Source organism: Beta vulgaris, chromosome 6, assembly GCF_026745355.1.
Source record: "Beta vulgaris subsp. vulgaris cultivar EL10 chromosome 6, EL10.2, whole genome shotgun sequence".
NCBI classification, from domain to species: Eukaryota; Viridiplantae; Streptophyta; class Magnoliopsida; order Caryophyllales; family Amaranthaceae; genus Beta; species Beta vulgaris.
In genome coordinates this window covers 66,941,374-66,961,122 of record NC_079207.1, presented here as the reverse complement: position 1 = coordinate 66,961,122, position 19,749 = coordinate 66,941,374, and the positions used below count along the sequence as shown (strand labels likewise).

The window sequence follows — 19,749 nt, the reverse complement described above, 5'->3', positions numbered from 1 at the left end:
ACTTATACATATATAAAGGTACATCCCACAACTGAATAGCAACATGGTTTCTCTAGGAAAACTTGTTGATGATGGATGCATTACTGAGATGCATCAAGGTGTTATCTTGGTTGTAGAGTGTGGCAAGAAAGTCATGAAAGCAACATGAAGCATACAAAAGCATCTTCATAGTTAAAGCATGTGTCAAGCATGAAGAGGTCTTGGTTCGAGTGGAGGCATCGTTACCCAACAACGATGCTCAGCTCTTGATCGTTGATCGAAGAGGTTGGTCGTAGTTAGGCTTAAGGAAAAGATTGTTATTTATGCAATACCAATAGTGTAACACGGTTAGTAGATCCCTGAGACACGTTGTGGGTTTCGGGGGTGTTCGAGGGAAAATTGTAGACAAATTGAAAAGTTATGTTTGCCCTTAGGGTGGAAACCTGCGGTCGGAGGATGGAACCTGCAGCCCACAGGATTTGTTGATTTCTTTTATCTTTTCGTCTTATTTTTTTGTTATGTTAGGATTATTTATAGGTTATTTATTTTCTAATAGATTAATAATTTTATTAGGAAGATAGATAATTATTAGTTTCCTTAATTAGTCTAGTTAGATTAGATCTTGTTGGATGCTTATTCTACTAGGGGTAGGATTTCATTCTCTATATAACAGGAGAATTGGAATCATTATTTTGTATGCTCATATATCAAATTCGGTGAGAGATTACAAAGACTTCTAGGTTTCTACTTAGAGTTCTTGAAAGAAATCGTAATTCACGGGATTTGTGAGTTTGGGTTTTTGCTAATATTCGTTGAAGGATTAGTCAAACGATTGGTGGTTTTCCCTCTACTTATTAAGAGAGAGGTTTGCACGTTGAATTTGCATTTATCACTGCTTTAATTTTCGCTTCTTAGGTTTGTTATATTGTTTACTTGCTACTACGCTTCCGCATAAGTCATAACAATAACATGTATGAACCTGAAGGCGTTATTAGGGTGAAAATAAGCTATGGCTCATATCTAGTCCATGTATGTAGATTGTAATCATGTTGATCTTGATAGAATGTTTTTCGACTATAGGTATACTCTCTTTAGTTATTATTAGTTTACCCAGCTACTTTCTTCTTGGATTGTATTTATTTGTTATCCACTTCTTTTTTCTGTTTTTGAAAGGGTACTACTAATTTTTTTACTATACTTCTTGTTATTATCTTTACAATAAAGTTTTTCTTCTCTTGGCTCACAACATGCAATAAATTAATACTTTCTCTTCTATGACTCATATACCGATTTCTCCTTAAACTTTATGCCTAAAGCAGCAAACTTCTTGGCGCATTATAGAATAATAGACATGGGATAATAATAAACTAACGAAAATAATAAAAATACTACTAAGAATAATAGACAAGGTCAAAACTTCTTGGGTTATGATGTGTAAACTAATTAAGTTCTCCCCTTACATCATCTATCATTTCCTAATAATATATGTACGTACTAAAAAGTTATTTGGTTGAAAAAATCATGCAATGGAATATATATTATTTTGTTATTGTTAATGTAGCTTCTGTCATTTGTTTTCTTGCTGTTACAACGAAACCCTTTTCGCGTCTCTTAAAATTTATGTTATGATTTGTAATTAGGTTAAGTGCATGCAACAATGGACAAAGGCTCGTGCACACATAGTTCTACCTCCTTAATGCTAGTTAATTTCGGGGAACGATTCGCATTCATATGTAATGGATGTAGGGAGATGGGTTATGGCTCTTGCTATACATGCCAACCACATTGCAACTATCATATGCACAAAGATTGTCAAATGTCTACACCAACTACTATTTCTCATCCTTTCTTCACACAAGGACAATTTGTTCTCAAGAAAAATGGACGAGAAAACTTATATTGTGAGGCTTGTGGGATGAATGTACGAGGTTGGAGATATGAATTGGCTATTAGTCGTAGTTCCGAAATCGAAATCTTACTACATCCTTGTTGCATGAATCTACCTTACACAAACAATGTTAATGGGGAATTGTTCGCCTTGAACAATAAACTCGCATGTCTCAACTTGTGTTGTGCACATTGTGACCAACAAGAGGCAGTTAAAGGGTGGGCATACGTCTCAACTAGGTTAAATCTTGCATTTCATGTTAAGTGTATCAAAGACATGCACCACCAAAATTGGGAGAAAAATTACTATTCATTACCACAATTGTGTAATGATGAAACCAACAACAATAATTACCGGGGAAGTAATCAACAAAGAGGATTACAACAACGACGTTTTCGGAAACGTGACTTGATTTTTGGCACAGCAAATATAGCACTTACAATATTTGGCTTAGGTGGTACGTGGGATATAGCGCTTACTATGGTAGAACTTGCGAAAAATATTTGGGGAGGTAGCCCTTAATATATTCGTTGCAATGCTGCATATTATGGGCGATACGTAAGTTTTTTAGGGGAATAAATATGCGGTACCTAAAGCAAGGATTTCATGTTATATGGTAATTTTTTTATGTATTTTCAAGGATTTATCATTTATGTTAGTCAATTAGAAAGTGTCATACATGTAACACTATTTGTTGGAGGCTTATGTTAGCTTATTGTTCTCGTATTAACATTGTTTGTAAACATCTAAATTGTTATATAGTTTATTTTAAATATGATATATTACTATGTTTAATCTTTAGGATGTGGATTGATTTCCTTTAATCCAGCAACATTTGAATAATTGTTTGGTGTTCTGCTTAGATTTTTATGATCATAACATCGAGTCCTAAAGAAAATGTCAAATTTCCGTTTTATGTTTTTTTTTCTTGGATGTCAAAACTCAAAATTATTTCATGCTATTAAAATATTTGAAATTTTTTTTTATCATATTTAAGCATTTTTTAATTTTAGAAACATGTAAAACAAATTTTCTAGGATAGAAAATCATCATGTCTCATATCTACTTGATGTTTGAGGATTTGAAAGCAGCCTTCTTTCGACAATAACCACAATGTTCAAGTTTTGTGCCTTGAAATTTGTCAGAATTTGGTTTCGCAGGCCGCCCGATCGGGCGTCCAATGCGAATTACGATCGGGTAAATGTCGTCGATCTCGCCCAGATGTACCTATGTGTAAAAAGAATCTTTCTTTATTGCGTATATTTTAGTTGGATTTAGTATCGGAGGATTTCGTATAGCAGTGTTTATTAGTACTACTTTTTGTCATGATTTAGAGTCAAATGAAAAGTTCTCAAAATGAGAAGGATTTTTTTTTTTGCACATCTTTTAAACTAAATGTGCATTTATAATCACATGCCACTTTTTTAACAGGATGTGCATCTTCTTTTCTATGAAAAATACTTACAATTGAAACACCTTAATATGCATAGTCAATAAAAAAAAAAATACACATTCAGTTTAAAATATTATTCACTTCTGTCCTTTTATCCTTCCCATTTTAAGAATCTCCCCCCTATCTATATAATACTATAAAGCAATAAGGATTTGCTTATGTGTCAAGAGCAAATTGAATTGCTGATGTGTCAATCCTTTGTAATATCTTTTACAATTTTTTGCCACGTGTATTTGTCTTTAAATATTTCGATTATGCATTACTTTTTTTAGGCATATAATTGGAAAACTATTTAAGAAAGTTCTCTGTTATGGAATGTAAATCAACTAAATTTTAGGAGTCGATTGCTATTAATTTTTTTTTTTTTGAGGGGATTGATTGCTATTAATTAGTAATTACTTATGCATCATAAAACTGCCAAAAAAAATATATCTCCTAAATCCGATATTTTAGGCACTAATTAAAAAAATCATATTCCCTAAATACGGTATTTTAGAAACTAATTAAAAATTCATATCCCCTAAATTCGGTATTTGAGTTACTAATCATATATTTTGGCACTAATTAAGAAATAAATTTATACCAAGAAGCTGATATTTTAGGTACTACTTAAGCTATTACAACTACTTAAATGAACACGTTGTACTCTCTTCTTAAACCCAAATTAAAACAAAAGTCTTAACAGATTATAATATTAAACTTAAAGTTTATCAAGGGACGTATTAATCATACAATAAGTTGTATTATAGGTTTTTTTTTAAAAAGTTCAAATTATAAGATTTACTCGCTTCACTTTGAAAATTTCACTATTAATGAATGAAGTTTGACCATGCATTATTTACTATTAGATAAAATCAAATGTTATAATGTAACTAACATGTTTTGGATTTGTCTCAACGTATATTTTCAGAAAATCAAAATTTTATACTTTATTCTAATACATAATAAAGATATTAATAGTCAAAGTAGTGTATCGACAAGTGTGAAAGTCAAAGTGTAACGAGTAATTTGGAACGGAGAAGTATATTTGTTCAGTTTATTCACAACAACCGAATCACAACTAAAAAAAATAATATTACCATACATATGAAATTTGAGAGCTCATAATTTCTAGGTGTTCATCTCAAAGAAAAGATAAAATGTCATATAATATATTTCCACATATAAATTGATTTATATTTCTATATATTACCGTTCATTTGGAACAAGTATTATTGACATGGAGTCAGTGAGCTAATCACAAACTCACAATAAAAATGAAAAAAAGGGTGAATTGTGCATGTAACAAATAATTGACAATACAATTTATTCTATATTTTACTTTCCAAAATAAATAAAAAAATGGGTCAAATAGTATGAAACTTACAAGCTTTAAATTCTAAGAAAGGTGCATAGAATCTTACTTCTATCTAGAAGCCGAATATAATCTTAACAAAATTTAAGTTTGCTAATAAAGTTTCAAACTGTAACAAACCCTTGCTTACGACTCTCAGTTTTCACTGCCATAAAAATTCTGCTTTTTCCATCTCAATTTGAACATCTAGAAAGTGAATCATCATCTTCATGTAAAAAACTTAAGTAGATAACACTGAATCTCACACATCCAACGTTAATAAAGAAAACACGATCAAATTCATTTTTTCTCCATTTTCGAAAATATCAAGTATGTTCGATAAATCTGTGGTCAAACTTTTTGGATAACTTTTTTCGAATAAATCTGGAATTGAACGGGAAATTTTTTCTTTAATAACATAAGATTCAATTGATCAAATGTAGCAATTATTTGAAATAAATCTCCATTTTATTTAAATATGATATTGCCCAAATTCAGGAGAAAGGTTCAATTAAATATAACAATACTAGCTATGTTTTAAATCTCCATTTTTAGTTTGTAATGTACACGGGTTCAGTTAGCCATATCAAGAGTTACTAGCATTAGGGTTTGAAATTTTATTTGTGATAAAGATCACGGGATATCAAGACAACAAAAGAGTGGGGGTGAGAGCGACTGTGGAAAGTAGGGACGACAAAAAGTGGGAAAAGAAGTTGTTGCGTGATTAAATCACAATAATGGAGCGAATTGTGATTTTATTTGGTCCTCAATGTGAAGCAATGGGTAGAGCAAAGACTTCTTCAGTCAACGCCGCACGATAATATTAATTACATCAGTCATTGAACGCACGGTTATAAGTCGGTTTTAAAATATTCCTCATAAACGATATGATTATAAAAAGTTTAAATCACGATCTAATATTCACCCCATGATTTTGGGAGAAACACCATAAAGTAATAAAATTTATAAATAAAAAAAAATTCCGTGCATTTTGCACGGGCCAAAACCTAGTAATTATAATATAAGAAAAAAGTTGTCGAGTATAAAAATATCCTCTTTTCTGAGTGAATGGATACAAAGAAAAACGGAATTCATCTTCCTATATGCAAGTAAATAAATTCACTTTGCCCTCTAAAACGTTTCAGAGGGGAGAATTGCAAGGAGAGAGTTTTCCATACCAGAGGAAGCTGCACTTAGATTGTGCTCTAGCTCACAACTCTCTGAAATGGAGATTGTCTAAACCCGCTACGACGTTAGACCTTTACGGCCTGCTTTGCAGGTGGCACAAAATAGTGGTAATGGTAATATAATCACAAGTAATTTGCAAGAAAATTCTATAATTGTTAGTTAACATGGTAATGGGATTCCATCACTAAAGTCTTAAACATGTGATTTTCTTCACAAAACTACATTGTCGCTAAAGTGGTATTGGATGATAATGGAACTTTCTGAAAAAGAAGCACAAGTTTGGAGGTGGACAAGCATTCCCGTGGACATAGAAATTGACGCAAGACTTACTATACAAAACTTACATATGAATTTGTTATCATTACCGCCATTTCTTACCATCTACCAAACATGTTGTTCTAGTTGTGACAGTATGCATAAAGTAGTAGCCATAGCACACAGACCAAAAAAATATTAACAAGAATGCTGCTTCTGATCTCCAGGCCAACCATTTTAAGAATGTTGTCTGGCATCATATACACATTCCACTTTCATAGTACAAACTATCAAGCAGATTATAAGAAATTCAATCATCTCAGGTAAGATCAGACTTCTATAACATATTAGGTAGCAGATGCAACTTCGTAAGCTAGTTCCAGCAAATACAACAGCATATCCATCTTGTCTTTATAGATCCCTGAAAAAGCTACAAAACTTCAAAGCAGAAATAGGAAGGAGAAATCAAAAGTGAAATTCTGAATCTTAAGGCACTTGGATTATCATCGATAACAAAGACACGACAGTTCAATGCATTTCTTCTTTCAATTTTAGTTTCAAGATTGGCTACTTGAAAAATAAATTATCTACATTAAGACAAGGGTGATCATACCGATTGCATTGCGGTTCACATATTACTTTCCAGAGCATCATAATGACCGTAACCATGATAAAGAACACGAATTGGGTTCTCCCTACCATATTCCTGTCCGTATTCAGCTATAGTTATAAAGCTACTGGATTTCTTGACGAGCATGTAAACTGTGATGGGCATCCTGAAGATGAAGTGATAAGAAATGTTAAAAAAAACATGATACTCACCTCACCTCTCTAAAATATTTAATTGACAAGGGAAATTGTCAAATTGCTCATAACATTATATACTCGATCAACAGAAATTCGAAGATGATGATGATTTGGCTGTCTATTGATCACGTATATGAAGAAATCTTCACTTGCAAGCATACTCAAAGTTTATGGAGCATGGCGAGCAAGGATGAACAAAATACATAAAGTAAATTATGCTAAAGGGTATCAAGTAACTGTCACTTACTTTAGCACATGTGAGGCCATGAGAAGCTCAGGTTCTCCTCCCCAAACATGGCATTGTCTCATCTGACAGATATATCTGTCGAATTCATCCTCCAGACACCTGAAAGCAAATAGAAGACAAACAGATCATGGATTACAGCTGAATGTACATGGTATGATTCTCTATTAATACTCGAGAAATTACAACATATGACAATTCTTATAAGAGGTTCGATGATCTGCATTTAGCAGATCCTTAGGGTCTCCAAATGACAGTTACCATTCAGTATCTTCACGTCTCTTGATCAGTTCATCAACAACCTATAAGCGACAACAGGAGTTTTCAAGCTATTAGAAACCAAAAAAAGTCATGTATGCAATTCTCTGTCTTCTTATCTTATATGGTGGCAAGAATTATTTAATAAACCAAAACAGATGCTGATATCTACGAAACAATTCACTAAATTACCTCGGATTTTGTTAATGATTTCTTGTACTAACCTTGTCTCGAAGTTCATGAGCAAGTTTCTTTTGAAGGCTCTCACTAGGAGTTGGCTTCCCTCTTATGAGAAAGGAGCCATGGACGACAGCCCGAAATAAACAACTGCCATCTCCGGGTATACCTGGAGAACATGCATGAAAACAAAATGACGCTCAGTATTATACAGGACAATTTGTTTTTCTTTTCCTTTTGAGCCTTATACATGTTTGTGTACGTAAGTTGGTCTGTATTGAAGAATATGAAAGGGGAAAAAAACCCTTTATAAGCTAAGCCAAGGGAGTTACTCCTGTCATTGTCAATTGGCATTGGAATGCAACCATAACTAAGCTTACAAGTGATCTTCTTCCTAGTTAATTGTTCTTTTGTGGAATTCGCTATGAGACTCGTGGGTAGTGAGACAAGGGAATTCATTAAAAAATTTACTTCCTAACTAAGGGAAAGTTAATACAACAAAATGACCATACAGCAGTGTATTGTCAGATCAAACACTCCAATTGTCTCAGAAGTCAGAACTACCCCTTTGCCCTGGTAGGGCTTTTTGCAATTTCCATCTCATATGAGCCTAAAATGACACTAGGGAGCACTTTCTCATAAAATAAATTGTGACTAACAATAAATTGTTTAACCAAGAGCTCGTGGAAGATGCAAGAGGGTGGACCTCATCCTGGAGAATCACCCATTTGAAATCTACCAACATGCCTTCTGAAAGTTCTAAGACAATGCCTTCACCATCAAGCTCATGTTGAGTAATCTTGCATAATGCTACTAAGAACAACTAACCCAGATGATCAAGCTATCTTGAGTAATCTAACAAAATGTTACTAAAACAACTAATGCAAATGATCAAGCTTATGTTCAGTAATCTTGCATAAAGTTACTGAAAACATTTTACCCAAATGATCAAGCTCATGCAGAGTAATCTTACATAGTGTTACTATAACAGCTAGCTCAAATGGCCAAAAGTGTTGCTCCTTTCGCCATTGCCTCCTTCGTCTATTTATTGAATAACAAGCTTGCACTCAATTAGATTCTAAAATTATATCTTCCAACAAACAACAAAGTGTTCCTAACTTTCCTACCACAACGAAAGTTTATAGGTGGGTATCAAAGCTCTACGATGACTAAGATGTCTTTGCTTCTTGCACCTTGCAAACTATCTCACAAACATAAACACTATCATTATCTTTCACCATGACGACGAACAATCCCAAACAAACAGGAATTCACATCCCATATACATGGATCAATACACTCTCGAATCCACTCCTCCAAAAATTAAGAAATATGATTTCAGCTGAAAGGCAACTATTCATCTAAAAAAATATCTGAAATTATTTCATTAAATTCTAGTATCTAGGTTCTAAAAGCTGCCACAATCCATAATCATCAATCAAAATAAACAATAAGAACCAAATTACATGCCCATAATCCATAATGATCAAAGAACTTCTAAAAACCAAGATAGATGAGATATTATATTCAGAAAAAATGCAACTTAAACCACAAATGTACTTTCTTAAGCCTAAAAGTCGGCACAAATTTTCCATTTCAAGTGGACAAACATGACATAATGTTATAATTAACCACATAACTTAACCCAATAAAGAAGATACTACTATATTCTTAATAATAAAAAGAAAACATACATATCTATATATATATACTATAAAATACCTAAAAATCACAAATTTTAAACAAACCCAAAATGAAATTGGTAAATAATATAACCCAGAAAAGGGGAAAAACATACGAATAATAAGCAGTTGAGCTGTATTATAATTGGGCATTTGATTAAAGGCTTATAGCCCTCTTCCCAAATCATCAAATGGGTAGGAAGAAAACCAATTAATGCAATCAATTCTTTTATTTTTAGAATTTTTTTTTTTTGGGGTGGTAGTTTATTGGGGAATTTTGAAATGACTAAAAATGAGATAAATTGAAATTACCAGTGAATGTGGAAATTTCGTTGTCTGAAGATGAGCAAATATCAACAAAAAAGAGAGAGAATCGAATTCCATTGTCAATCTTCCACTGCTAGTTTCGGAATTTGGGAGTATGACTTAGAGCTGTAAAGTTTTGGGAATTTTCGATTTTCAAAGCTTGGTTTAAAATTTAAAAAAAAAAAAAATAAGAAAGATAATTGGTCTGCATACCAATCCTACTAAGGCCGTTATCTATTCAACTTATTTTAACTTATTTAAGATCGAATAATATGTACTTTCAAAAAAAAAAAAAGATCGGATAATATGTAATTTTAAACTTATGTTCACTCATTTCAGAAAAAAAAAAAAATAAGACAAGTTCAAATAATTTAAGATAAGACAAAATAAGTTGAATCAAACAGACCTAAGCACACCCGCTCAGAGGTTGGATACAAGCCTAAACAGCACAAAATTAAATGCCCCAACATATTGTTGAGATGAGAATTCGAACCCTTTTTTTAACAAGAAATTTCATTATTTTAAGGTCAAACGGCATCTAGAATATGTATTAAAGAAAAACAAAATCCAATGAAACAAGGTTACATCAAATTTATCTTCCAAGAAATTACAATGAACCAGATCGAGCAATACATGCATCCCCCTTGTATTTGCTGAATCAAGCAGCTATTGATGAATAAGTCTATCATTATGACATAGTTTGAGAAGAACATTGTTGATTTAGTCATGTTGACCGCATCCGAGATTCTCATACCATTATGTTTAGTGTCGAACTTCAAACAATGAGAACAATTTCTCTTACCTGAAAACAAAAGAACCACTCACAACTCCCATAAGGGAGAAGGAGATCTCCACAACAGAAACTAAAAACCCCATAACAGGGTTCGAGAAAATCTCATAAAGAGAAACTATTTTATTTAACAAAACAAGAAATAAATTAACTAAAACCTGAAAATAAAAGGGAATTAAAAAGGGACTTACCATGGATGAAATCATTCATGGCAGCCCTAATTGGTAAAAAAAAGGTAGGGGGAAGGCTAGGGTTTGAGAGAGAAAAGATAGAGGAGGGCGGCTAGTGTTTTTTAGAATTCGAACCCTTAGTGTGCACTTAGAAGAACATATTATTCTTTTAGAATGAATATTAACTTATTTAAGCAATTTTTTTATGGTAGAAGGAAACACGTAGATAATTAGATAGCATGTCGAATGAACATTGGTCATAATGAAAAGAGCATATGATAAAAGAATGCACGGTTTAAATTAAAAGAATATACAAATTTCAAACTGTAAATATTTTCTTATCAAATGAATTCATGTTCTTTTTCATATTGAGTTACGTTATTTTTAACTAGAATTTTTTGCACGCGATGCGTGCTTGAATTTTTTTCGAAACAGATACTCAATTTTCTTCGGCATAAGAGTCAAAATTTGAACATTAGATATATGAAGTATAATTGTTTTTAGTTGCAAAATTTGATTGGTTTAGTTTCTGTCACTTAAGTCTCTCACCATTATTTTTGTCTTTTTTTTTTTTTTTAAAGTTAAATTCTATGAACAAAATAGAAATTTTATTGAATTTATTTATGATTTCTAATATTATAATTTTTTAGATGATTTTGAATTAAGTACAATAATAACTTCCAAATTCTAAACACTATAAAAAAGTAATAATTTTTTTCCTTGTCTAACTTCTAAATTCTAATTTCACTACAAATACACCTCTATTTTTATCATGACCCGCCATTAATTATGAATGGTTAATAGTGGTTGTAAGTAAATTTTTGTAAATGTTTTTGTATGTATTGACGTTCTTGGTTATTAGTTTTAGTTTTATGTTAATTTTAAGTTTTAATAAAGTTTTCCGATTATTTGAGTGATTTGCGTTATTTTTATAACGTGATTTTCTCAATTGTATGAGTGATTTGTAAAGTTTCTTCTTTTAAGTGATTTGTGAGTGAGTGTTGAAAATCAATTTTCGGTGATTTTCTTTGAGTGTCGATTTTGATTTTGACAATCCTTTTGTAATTTAGAAAGGGAAGGGGGGCAAAATAGGCATTTCAAAAGAGGATACCATTGCTCCCCCCCTACCCTTATATAATAGAGATATTGAGTTATGTTCTTTTTTTGTATATAAATTGAAAAAACATATCTCCGAAATGAGAAGAACATATCTTTTAATTAGAAAGAACATACCTTTTGAACATTATGAAATGGTAGGCGATTTGTTAGTCCATAATTAATTTAACAATTCTATATTAAAAGATAAAGATATTTTCTTGCATCCCTCGTGATAAATTGATATGTGGCTTTGGATATGTGTGATATGGAGATAGAAGAACACATTGGTGAACTACATCTCCACACATGCCGGCGATACTTCCTCCGTTCTAAAATTAATGAAAAAACGAAAATTAATGAAAAAACAATTTAAAAACATATAAAACGTTACTTTATTTGATACTTACTTTTATTTATTTCTCCCCTCATTACATACATCCCTCTTTTTCTTTCTCTCTATCACTCTCACCCTAAACCCTAAACCCCACATGGATATCCATGTGTCAAGGTACTATGTTTCATTTAAAATTTAACAATCATAGAGTATAATACTAGTTGCAGAAAATAGAGTAATATCGTTGCAAAAAAAAAATTAATAGAGTAATACTATTTATTACTAGGATATGAATTTTTTCTGGAGTGAAAATCTACCATAGTACTATTACATATATTTCTGCCCGGAAGACCAAAGAAAGGCCGAACAAAAAGGAAATAAATTACATTGGTAGGGATATGTACATCTCTTCCTCTATAGAAGAACCAAAACTGGGAATTGCCCCATAAGAATAGGGCAAAGGAAGATTTTATAAGAAGATACAAGATAAATTTACATCATTAGAAGTTCTTTCTTTTACCAAAGAAACTAAATGTCCTGCCCAGTTTCTTTCTTGAAACCGCTTTCGCGATAGGTGTTGGATCAAGCAGTGGCAATACCTTCTCACTAATTGATTTACTTAACGGTTTCATCTCCGGGGGATGAACTTGACCTGTGAATTCCCTCACGGAAGGAGACCGATGCACCCTTTGAGGAGATGATTCCCGTTGCCTCTGCTCCCGGAATAGCATCAGAAGTTTCTGAGCCTTCTCTCTTCCTCGAGTTGTCCCGTTTACTTGGATTGATACTAGAGTTGGAATAACCCCTTCTTGCAAAACCATTTGACAGCATTTTTCGTTCCCATTGCAAAGAATCAACAGGCACGACACAGCTTGTTCTTGCTCAATAGGTTCACCAGTGTCCATTATTGATGCAAGTGCACCCACAAAACCTGGTGCTGATGTAATCGCATCTTTAGCCGTGTTATTTGATGCCAAGTTTATGAGAACTGCGATTGACTTCTCGGTCCATGTCTGATCTCGGGGCTCGATCAAAAGAAGCAATAGACCATTGATTATACCAGACTGGAGGAGATTAGGAATATTAGATGGGCATGTGGAGATGTTAAATAGAGCATGAAGGGCGTCAAGCTTCCACTGTGGATCACTTTTGCCAACAAGAAGCTTGATTAGAAAGGAAACTGCCCTGCTGGAACCTATCACGGGCTTTGCTTCATCAAGGCATGAAAGATTTAGATAGAGAGCAGCTGCTAATCCCTGGGAAACCGGATCAGTAATCATCTTCTCTAGCAGAGGGACGACCCCAGCTGCTAACATTAATTCCTTGTTTCTGCAATAATAAAAAAAAACATTTCCATGAGCGGATTCAGCAATAGAATTACAGAGTGACATAAGAATATCAAGATGATTCTTGATAGAATACTAGAATTTCAATCTGATCTATATGTCTTCAAACTTCATTGCTGAACACATCAAAAAGATATAAAATTATCAACGGTTTTGATATCAACAGTCCTAACTCCTAAGGGCTAACAATAAGCATTAGATGTATTTCTCTAAATGCTATCAATTTAGGGGAGTTTATGACCAAATCACCCATCGATGAGTTGTTTAATTATTGTTTAATGTCACCACCATTAACTTACTATAGTCGGCCCTGTGCATCTATCTTTTTACAATTTCAAATCTAGAATCTAGAAAAGGTCTTTTACTAGCCCTTGTCTGTATTTATTCAAAGTTTTATTCCCATCATCTGAGGTTAAGGGAGTAGCTTATACTGGTGGCAAACTGAATGTGGATAAGCCCTCATCTGATCTATTTTGCCCTCATATGAAGTTGTCTAAACTTATTTTTCCAGAACAAACATGGCTATTCAACAAGCACCATTATAATTGGGAATTCAAAGGATTAACAGATCAATCTACCTTCTTGACTTAGTATGACGCACCCCTAGATGACTCGGATGAAAAATATGGCAATCATCGAATGCGATTTTATTGCAAAGCACCTTCTAAATGTGCTCTAAAATTCCAAAGTATGAGCGCAATTATTATGTAAAACCACTATCAGTAGTGACAAAAATAAATTCAAAGAGGCAACTAAAGGGAACTTAACAAGAGCGCCCAATTCAATATCAACATAGCTAAAGGTTCCAAGCGGTGAAAAAATTAGTAAGGCGGAGTGGCGGACACACCTGTTATTGTTAACAGCAAGGTTGAAGAGTGCCATTGCTCCCACTTCTAAGGCCAAATCATTTCTTTCACCAAGTGCAGACTTAAGAAAGCCTACAAGCACTTCAACAAACCCATGAGAACCCATAAACATTCTTGCTTCTTCATCATCTTTTAACAACCGTCTTATCTGCTCAATGACTTTCAGCTTGGTTTTCAAGTCTTCCTCTCCACGTAGAACAGTCAAAAAGTTTTCATATTTACCAAAAACATTGTCATCATTTTCTTCTGGCTCACCAGAACAGCTTTCATCTTCAATCTCTTCAATGACGGCAGTTTCGAGTGGGACCACTTTCACTCCCTTCAAGTTTCCTGAGTTGCTGCTATCCGCAGACCTAGACTGTGCCGACTCGCTATCAGACAATGCAAGCCTCCAGTAGTTGAGATCGAGAGAATCCGGTGGCCCACCAGGGATAAGAATGCCATTCTGCTCACACCAGCTAGCAATAAGTCCCTTCACACAATAATTAGGAGTCAAGCATCGATGAGAGAGCTGTTGCTGGGTCTTTGGGCAAGTGTTATGCCCATCATTGAACCACTTCTCGATGCAAATCCTTTCATATGTCTGTCCAGATGCAATGATGACTGGGTCATACATAAGTTGCAATGAGATTGGACATCTAAGTTCTTCTGGTGGAATGGGTATGTGATCGGATCTCCTATTAGCCCTAAATGAGAAAGATGGCCTAAAGTTAAAGGAACTGATTTTAGATAGTTGACGGTCAAATGCCCTCCCACTGCAAGCAGCAACACCATCTTCAGAAGATCCGTTAACAGTGGGTGAACACGGTCCAGAACCTTGTGAATCCTGATCATCACCCAAGTCACTTCTGAACAACTTTGAGTACTTTCGCATAAGATGTAAGAGGTAAGCCACAATTGATTCTTTTCTTTTGTCTTCCTCTATTCGGGCTTTCTCAATGAGTTTCTTGAGACACCTTCTTTCAGCAAGAGCAGCCCGTGAAGAAGTTATCCCAAGTTTAGATGCAGCTCGGTGGAAAGACTCAAGTTCACTACTGTCACTGGAACTATCATCGAATTTTCTTCCCTTCTGCAGCAAACCAATTAGGTCATCACCAACTTGTTTCTCGGATGGATCAAGGGAAAATACAGTCTCCTCTAGCTCACTAACGATCTCTTGAACCTGTAACAGGCAAGTGCAAAAAGCACATCATTATTTACAGTACAATTGAAGAGGATGCTCAAGACAGAATAAGCATCACTAACTCAGAGCATTTCTCATAAACAAAGGTTCAGTTACTCGTCATATTAGAAAACCAATACAATAGATAATACACACTAGATAAATATTTTACATTCACCTTGAATGCCAAGTATTTAGGAAGGGAGGGAGAACCTATAGTAGTTTAATGATGATACTCATAGAATAAATTTTTGCATCTTCACTGTATGAACAATCCATGAGCATAAACTCTCAGCAGTACAACGCCAAAGGGCTGGAAGGACGTGGGAAGTCTATATGCAATTATGCATCAATCAAACTTGAAACCCAAAATAGCAAGAGAAAACTAGACAATACGACTTGAAAGAGAGGACAAACCTGACAACCAATAGATTGAGGAACGATATCTTCAACGCGTCTAAGACCATCTACAAGTGCACATTTCGTCCTTTCAAACTTCAAAACAACAGAATCTCCAGTGATGGCCTACAACACAACCTTGTTGTTAGAATATTCACATGAAGTAGAAGATTAGATTTCAATTAAAAGAACAAAGATTTGTCTGGCTCTGGCAACCTTATCACATCATTACATCCAGGCCCGAAAGAAAGAGAAGGAAAGAGGGGAAAGTTTTAGCCAGGTAACATAAGCCTAACTATTGCAAAACTAGGATAACCAACAACAAGAAGTAAACATACCAGGTACAGTTTGCTACACTCTGAGCAATGTTGTAAAAGATTTCTGGCCTTCTCAAGTGCCACATGCAGAGAACACAATGCCTGGATTCCTGACCTACTACGTGGGCGTGCTGCTTCTAGAGCAGGAAAGATATTCAACACTTTACAGAATATATTGGATAAAATCTTGCACAATCCTCCATGTAACTGCAAAAGAACAATATTTGTAATTTCAACTGGAAGCAGTAGATCAATTCATACAAGAAAATTCTTGTAGACACAGCAAAAAGAAATTTAGAAAACAAATATCAAACAGCACGATGATTCGAAATAAGTTCAACTTTCTTCTTTAAGGCTTGAATTTAGACAGCAACCAGTACAACTATACAAGCAACTGGTCTATTCACCCATTCCATCTCAGACCATAATAAAAGTTATTAGGCATCTCCAGTTTTACTGATGAGCTCGATATCATTAGTCGTCTTGAAATAGATTAATTAACCCACAAAGAATATTCCTGAACAATTATTGGTTCCTTCGCAAAGGGTAAAGAACTAACAAACCTACACTTCTCAACCGCCATAACCATCTAAAGTACCACCAAATCCAGCTGAGGTACCTATGCGAGCATATGCCACCACAACCATTTGAGATACCATTATAACCCACAGCCATCCTAGATACGGCCACACACCGCAACTATCCAATGTACCACCACAACCACTATAAAACATAGAATAGGACTCTAATATACCTCCCTCGGATCGACATATAGGTTCCTGAACACAACTATTAAACAACCATACATATGTGGGAATGCAATAATCTAACATTTAAAGCTCAATCTCACAAGTTTCATACAGATAAAAGAACAAACCTTAGCATCACTTATTGCAAATAGGTTTTCTTCCAGCTCTGCAATATCCATAATTTCCAACTATTCTCTAAAATACTATTGCCAAATTCGATAGCTGCAGTCTGAAAAAACAATAAGTATATCATTACAAAGAATTTGAAAAAAGAATATTAAGGATAAACAAAAAAAAACAACATAATCATAGACCCACAAAGAGAACACCCCTCTTTCACCATAATTTTTGACACCAAAGGCACAAACAAGCTCAGATTGGTAAAAATAACAGTACCCATTATTGCTAATCTAACTATTTGCAACTGTAAGCTACAATTTTAATTGAATAATTTTGTATAAATGAAAATGAGTATATGAGAAGATTGATCCTAGAACACCAATAATATCATGGAAATATTCATAATCATTTTCATGAAGATAATACAAACATTTCAATCAGACATTTTATTGAACATCTGGCATTCAAAACATCAAAAGGGTAAAAACATCAACCTTTTTTACCCCCAAGATCTTGGAAATAAACAGTGGAAATTTTCTCCTACACACAATTCTTTGAAAAAAATCTCAAAACTTATTAAAAAAAATTTGAATTCTTTATATTGTTCATAACACAGAAATTTTAAAAATAAAAAAAATAGCCAGCTAAAATGGCATTGCAAAAACGCGGGATGACAAAGTTACAAACTTTCCCAAATACCCAAATCAGAAATGAGCAAAAATGGGCAAATTCTTAGCTCAAGTAACCGAAAAAATAGGGTTATAAAATTTACCCAAAAAAAACGGATGCAACCAAGGAGGCTTCATAAACGAGCTAAAAATTAGGAAATTTTTGGGTCCAAAAAAAACCCACAAAATTTGAAATTAGGGTTCTTATGATCTGTTTTTCATCAGATTTTACAGTTAAATCGAAGTTGAAGTTAATGAGTTAGGGATGAGAGAGAAAGAGATGAAGAGGATCAGAAGATATTGAGCGATAGAGAGAGAGGAGGGAAAGGGAATGCTTGTTTTTGGCTCAATGTATACGAATATGCTTTTTTTAACTTCTTGGAAGAAGTAAATGGGAAAGAATATTTTTTTAATTTTTGTTAATTACTTAATTAGATTGCATTAGTGAGATCAAAAAAAAATTTTCTTTCCCTTTTAAGAAAGAAGAGTAAGTGTGTTTATATTTTTTAAAAAAAATGGAATATGAAGTTCCTTTTGGCCCACCAAAACTTTAGGATGAGTAGCACTTGTTGTTTTAAATTGAAACCTAATAAGTTGATATGAGAATTAGGTGATAATGAGTCATTTTTTTTTTTCAAACAGTTCGCGCTTGACTCGGTCAAAATTCGTCTCGTGGTGGCTTGATTCGATTTTGAACTCAGCTCGAGACTTTAATAAGTCGAGATGAGCCAGATAAAGTTTGGCTCGGGAGCTCGTGAATGGGCTCGATTATACTTTTATATAGAAAAATAATATATTATTGTGAAAGTATTGGGTCAGACCGTCTGACCCAATACTTTTTGCCGGACAGGCTGATTCTTGTAACTTCTTCTCGACCTGTGGGACCCCATTATCCTATTGTACCTTCTTCTCCACTTCGTCGTCCTTTATCTGACGTTGTTACTTCTCATCTCTTTTTTTGTTGATAAAATCGGGATCAGAGACATCCCATATTCATACAAAGCGAGTCTCAGAGTCTTGCTCTTCATCGAGCGCATCAGACCTAAGAAGAATCTAACTCTCGCCTACAAATGAAAAGGTTAAACGCCCCCATATCAACGGTCCCAACTCCCCTACTACTAATAACTATCCAAACCCATAAAACAAGCACATTCAACTATAGTGATACAGTCCTTGTTACTTCTCATCTTGTTGTTGGAAGTTATAATCCTTCAGATATTTTTCCATCTTGAAATTTGTCTTTCCTGTAACGCTATTCATTCATGAGATTTACAATCATAATACTAGTGGTCTTAGCTTTGAGGAGCTTTACAGGTTTGTTTATTTTTTGATGTTTTCAGTTGATTATTGTATTTTTTCAGTTGGTGTGTAAATTCTTTCAGCTTGTGTTGTTTTTTTTTTATTTGGTCTTCTGTATTCTTTCAGTTGGTGTGTAAATTCTTTCAGCTTTTGTTGTTTTTCTTTCATTTGGTCTTCTGTGTTCTTTCAGTTGGTGTGTAAATTCTTTCAGCTTGTGTTATTTTTCTCTCATTTGGTCTTCTGAACAAATTGAAACCAACTGAAAAAAAATTTGAAACCAACTGAAAAAAATTGAAATCAACTGAAAGTCGTCCGACCAAATATTATGGTCGGACGCGTCTGACCCAATACCTTCTCTATATTTATATATATACATAAATATATTAACCTAGATATCACACGATAATAAGTTAATAGTTACTTTGTATAAAAGAAAACCTATAAAAATCAAATATCAAAAAGGAAAAACAAATTAAACATGTATAAAACAAGGGGTGATAAAGAGTCAAATTTGTTCGTGAACAATTCGAGCTCGACTCGTTTAACATTTGGCAAAGCTCGGCTCGAACAAAGTTCGTCTCGTCAAGTTCAGCCCAAGCTCGAGTAAACTTAAAAGAGCACAAGTCAAACAAACCACAATTTGGGCCCGACTCGACCAATAAGCAGCCCTAATCAAAAGCACATAGATTCTGTTTTGCTTTGATTTATTTTGACTTATTTCGAAAGACATAGTAAGTTTAAAGAGGTTTTGATAATTAAGTTTAGATATATACAAGGATTTATAAATAAATTTTAATAAGTATGGTGAATTTCATATTAGAAGCACCTAGGCTTTGTATTGTTTAAAACTACTTTGACTTA

The 19,749-nt window shown here is 33.8% G+C and overlaps 2 protein-coding genes across 3 annotated transcripts; both read right to left on the bottom strand.

The window, feature by feature from the left end:
- Nucleotides 1-6,094: 6,094 nt before the first annotated feature.
- LOC104897604 (OVARIAN TUMOR DOMAIN-containing deubiquitinating enzyme 4) lies at nt 6,095-9,570 on the bottom strand. Of its 2 annotated transcripts, none has more exons than XM_048647327.2 (6): nt 9,381-9,570; nt 7,630-7,751; nt 7,409-7,449; nt 7,151-7,249; nt 6,710-6,872; nt 6,095-6,534 (listed from the first exon to the last, which is right to left on the bottom strand). In XM_048647327.2, the coding sequence occupies exons 1-5, from the start codon at nt 9,415-9,417 to the stop codon at nt 6,725-6,727; spliced, it is 447 nt and encodes a 148-aa protein (XP_048503284.1). In that variant the 5' UTR covers nt 9,418-9,570; the 3' UTR covers nt 6,095-6,534; nt 6,710-6,724. The 2 variants fall into 2 exon arrangements, with proteins under 2 accessions (XP_048503284.1, XP_010682826.2); XM_010684524.4 differs by having other exon boundaries at nt 6,095-6,517.
- A 2,650-nt stretch (nt 9,571-12,220) lies between these two features.
- LOC104897603 (U-box domain-containing protein 45) lies at nt 12,221-17,993 on the bottom strand. The gene is made up of 6 exons (XM_010684522.4): nt 17,694-17,993; nt 16,930-17,030; nt 16,074-16,259; nt 15,754-15,861; nt 14,156-15,336; nt 12,221-13,291 (listed from the first exon to the last, which is right to left on the bottom strand). Exons 2-6 carry the CDS (start codon nt 16,978-16,980, stop codon nt 12,463-12,465), a joined length of 2,355 nt encoding a protein of 784 aa, XP_010682824.2. The 5' UTR covers nt 16,981-17,030; nt 17,694-17,993; the 3' UTR covers nt 12,221-12,462.
- Nucleotides 17,994-19,749: the final 1,756 nt, after the last annotated feature.

What these genes read in the sequence shown, in the direction of transcription:
- LOC104897604 (XM_048647327.2), bottom strand. Translation starts at nt 9,417, where the DNA reads ATGCCCAATTATAATACAGCTCAACTGCTTATTATTC. An exon ending in AGCTCAACTGCTTATTATTC is followed by an intron (nt 7,752 to 9,380) that starts GTATGTTTTTCC and finishes CATGTTCTCCAG; the next exon opens with GTATACCCGGAGATGGCAGT. An exon ending in AGACGTGAAGATACTGAATG is followed by an intron (nt 7,250 to 7,408) that starts GTAACTGTCATT and finishes ATTTGCTTTCAG; the next exon opens with GTGTCTGGAGGATGAATTCG.
- LOC104897603 (XM_010684522.4), bottom strand. Translation starts at nt 16,980, where the DNA reads ATGGATATTGCAGAGCTGGAAGAAAACCTATTTGCAATAAGTGATGCT. An exon ending in CTCAATCTATTGGTTGTCAG is followed by an intron (nt 15,337 to 15,753) that starts GTTTGTCCTCTC and finishes TGCCTGTTACAG; the next exon opens with GTTCAAGAGATCGTTAGTGA. An exon ending in CTTGCTGTTAACAATAACAG is followed by an intron (nt 13,292 to 14,155) that starts GTGTGTCCGCCA and finishes TTATTATTGCAG; the next exon opens with AAACAAGGAATTAATGTTAG.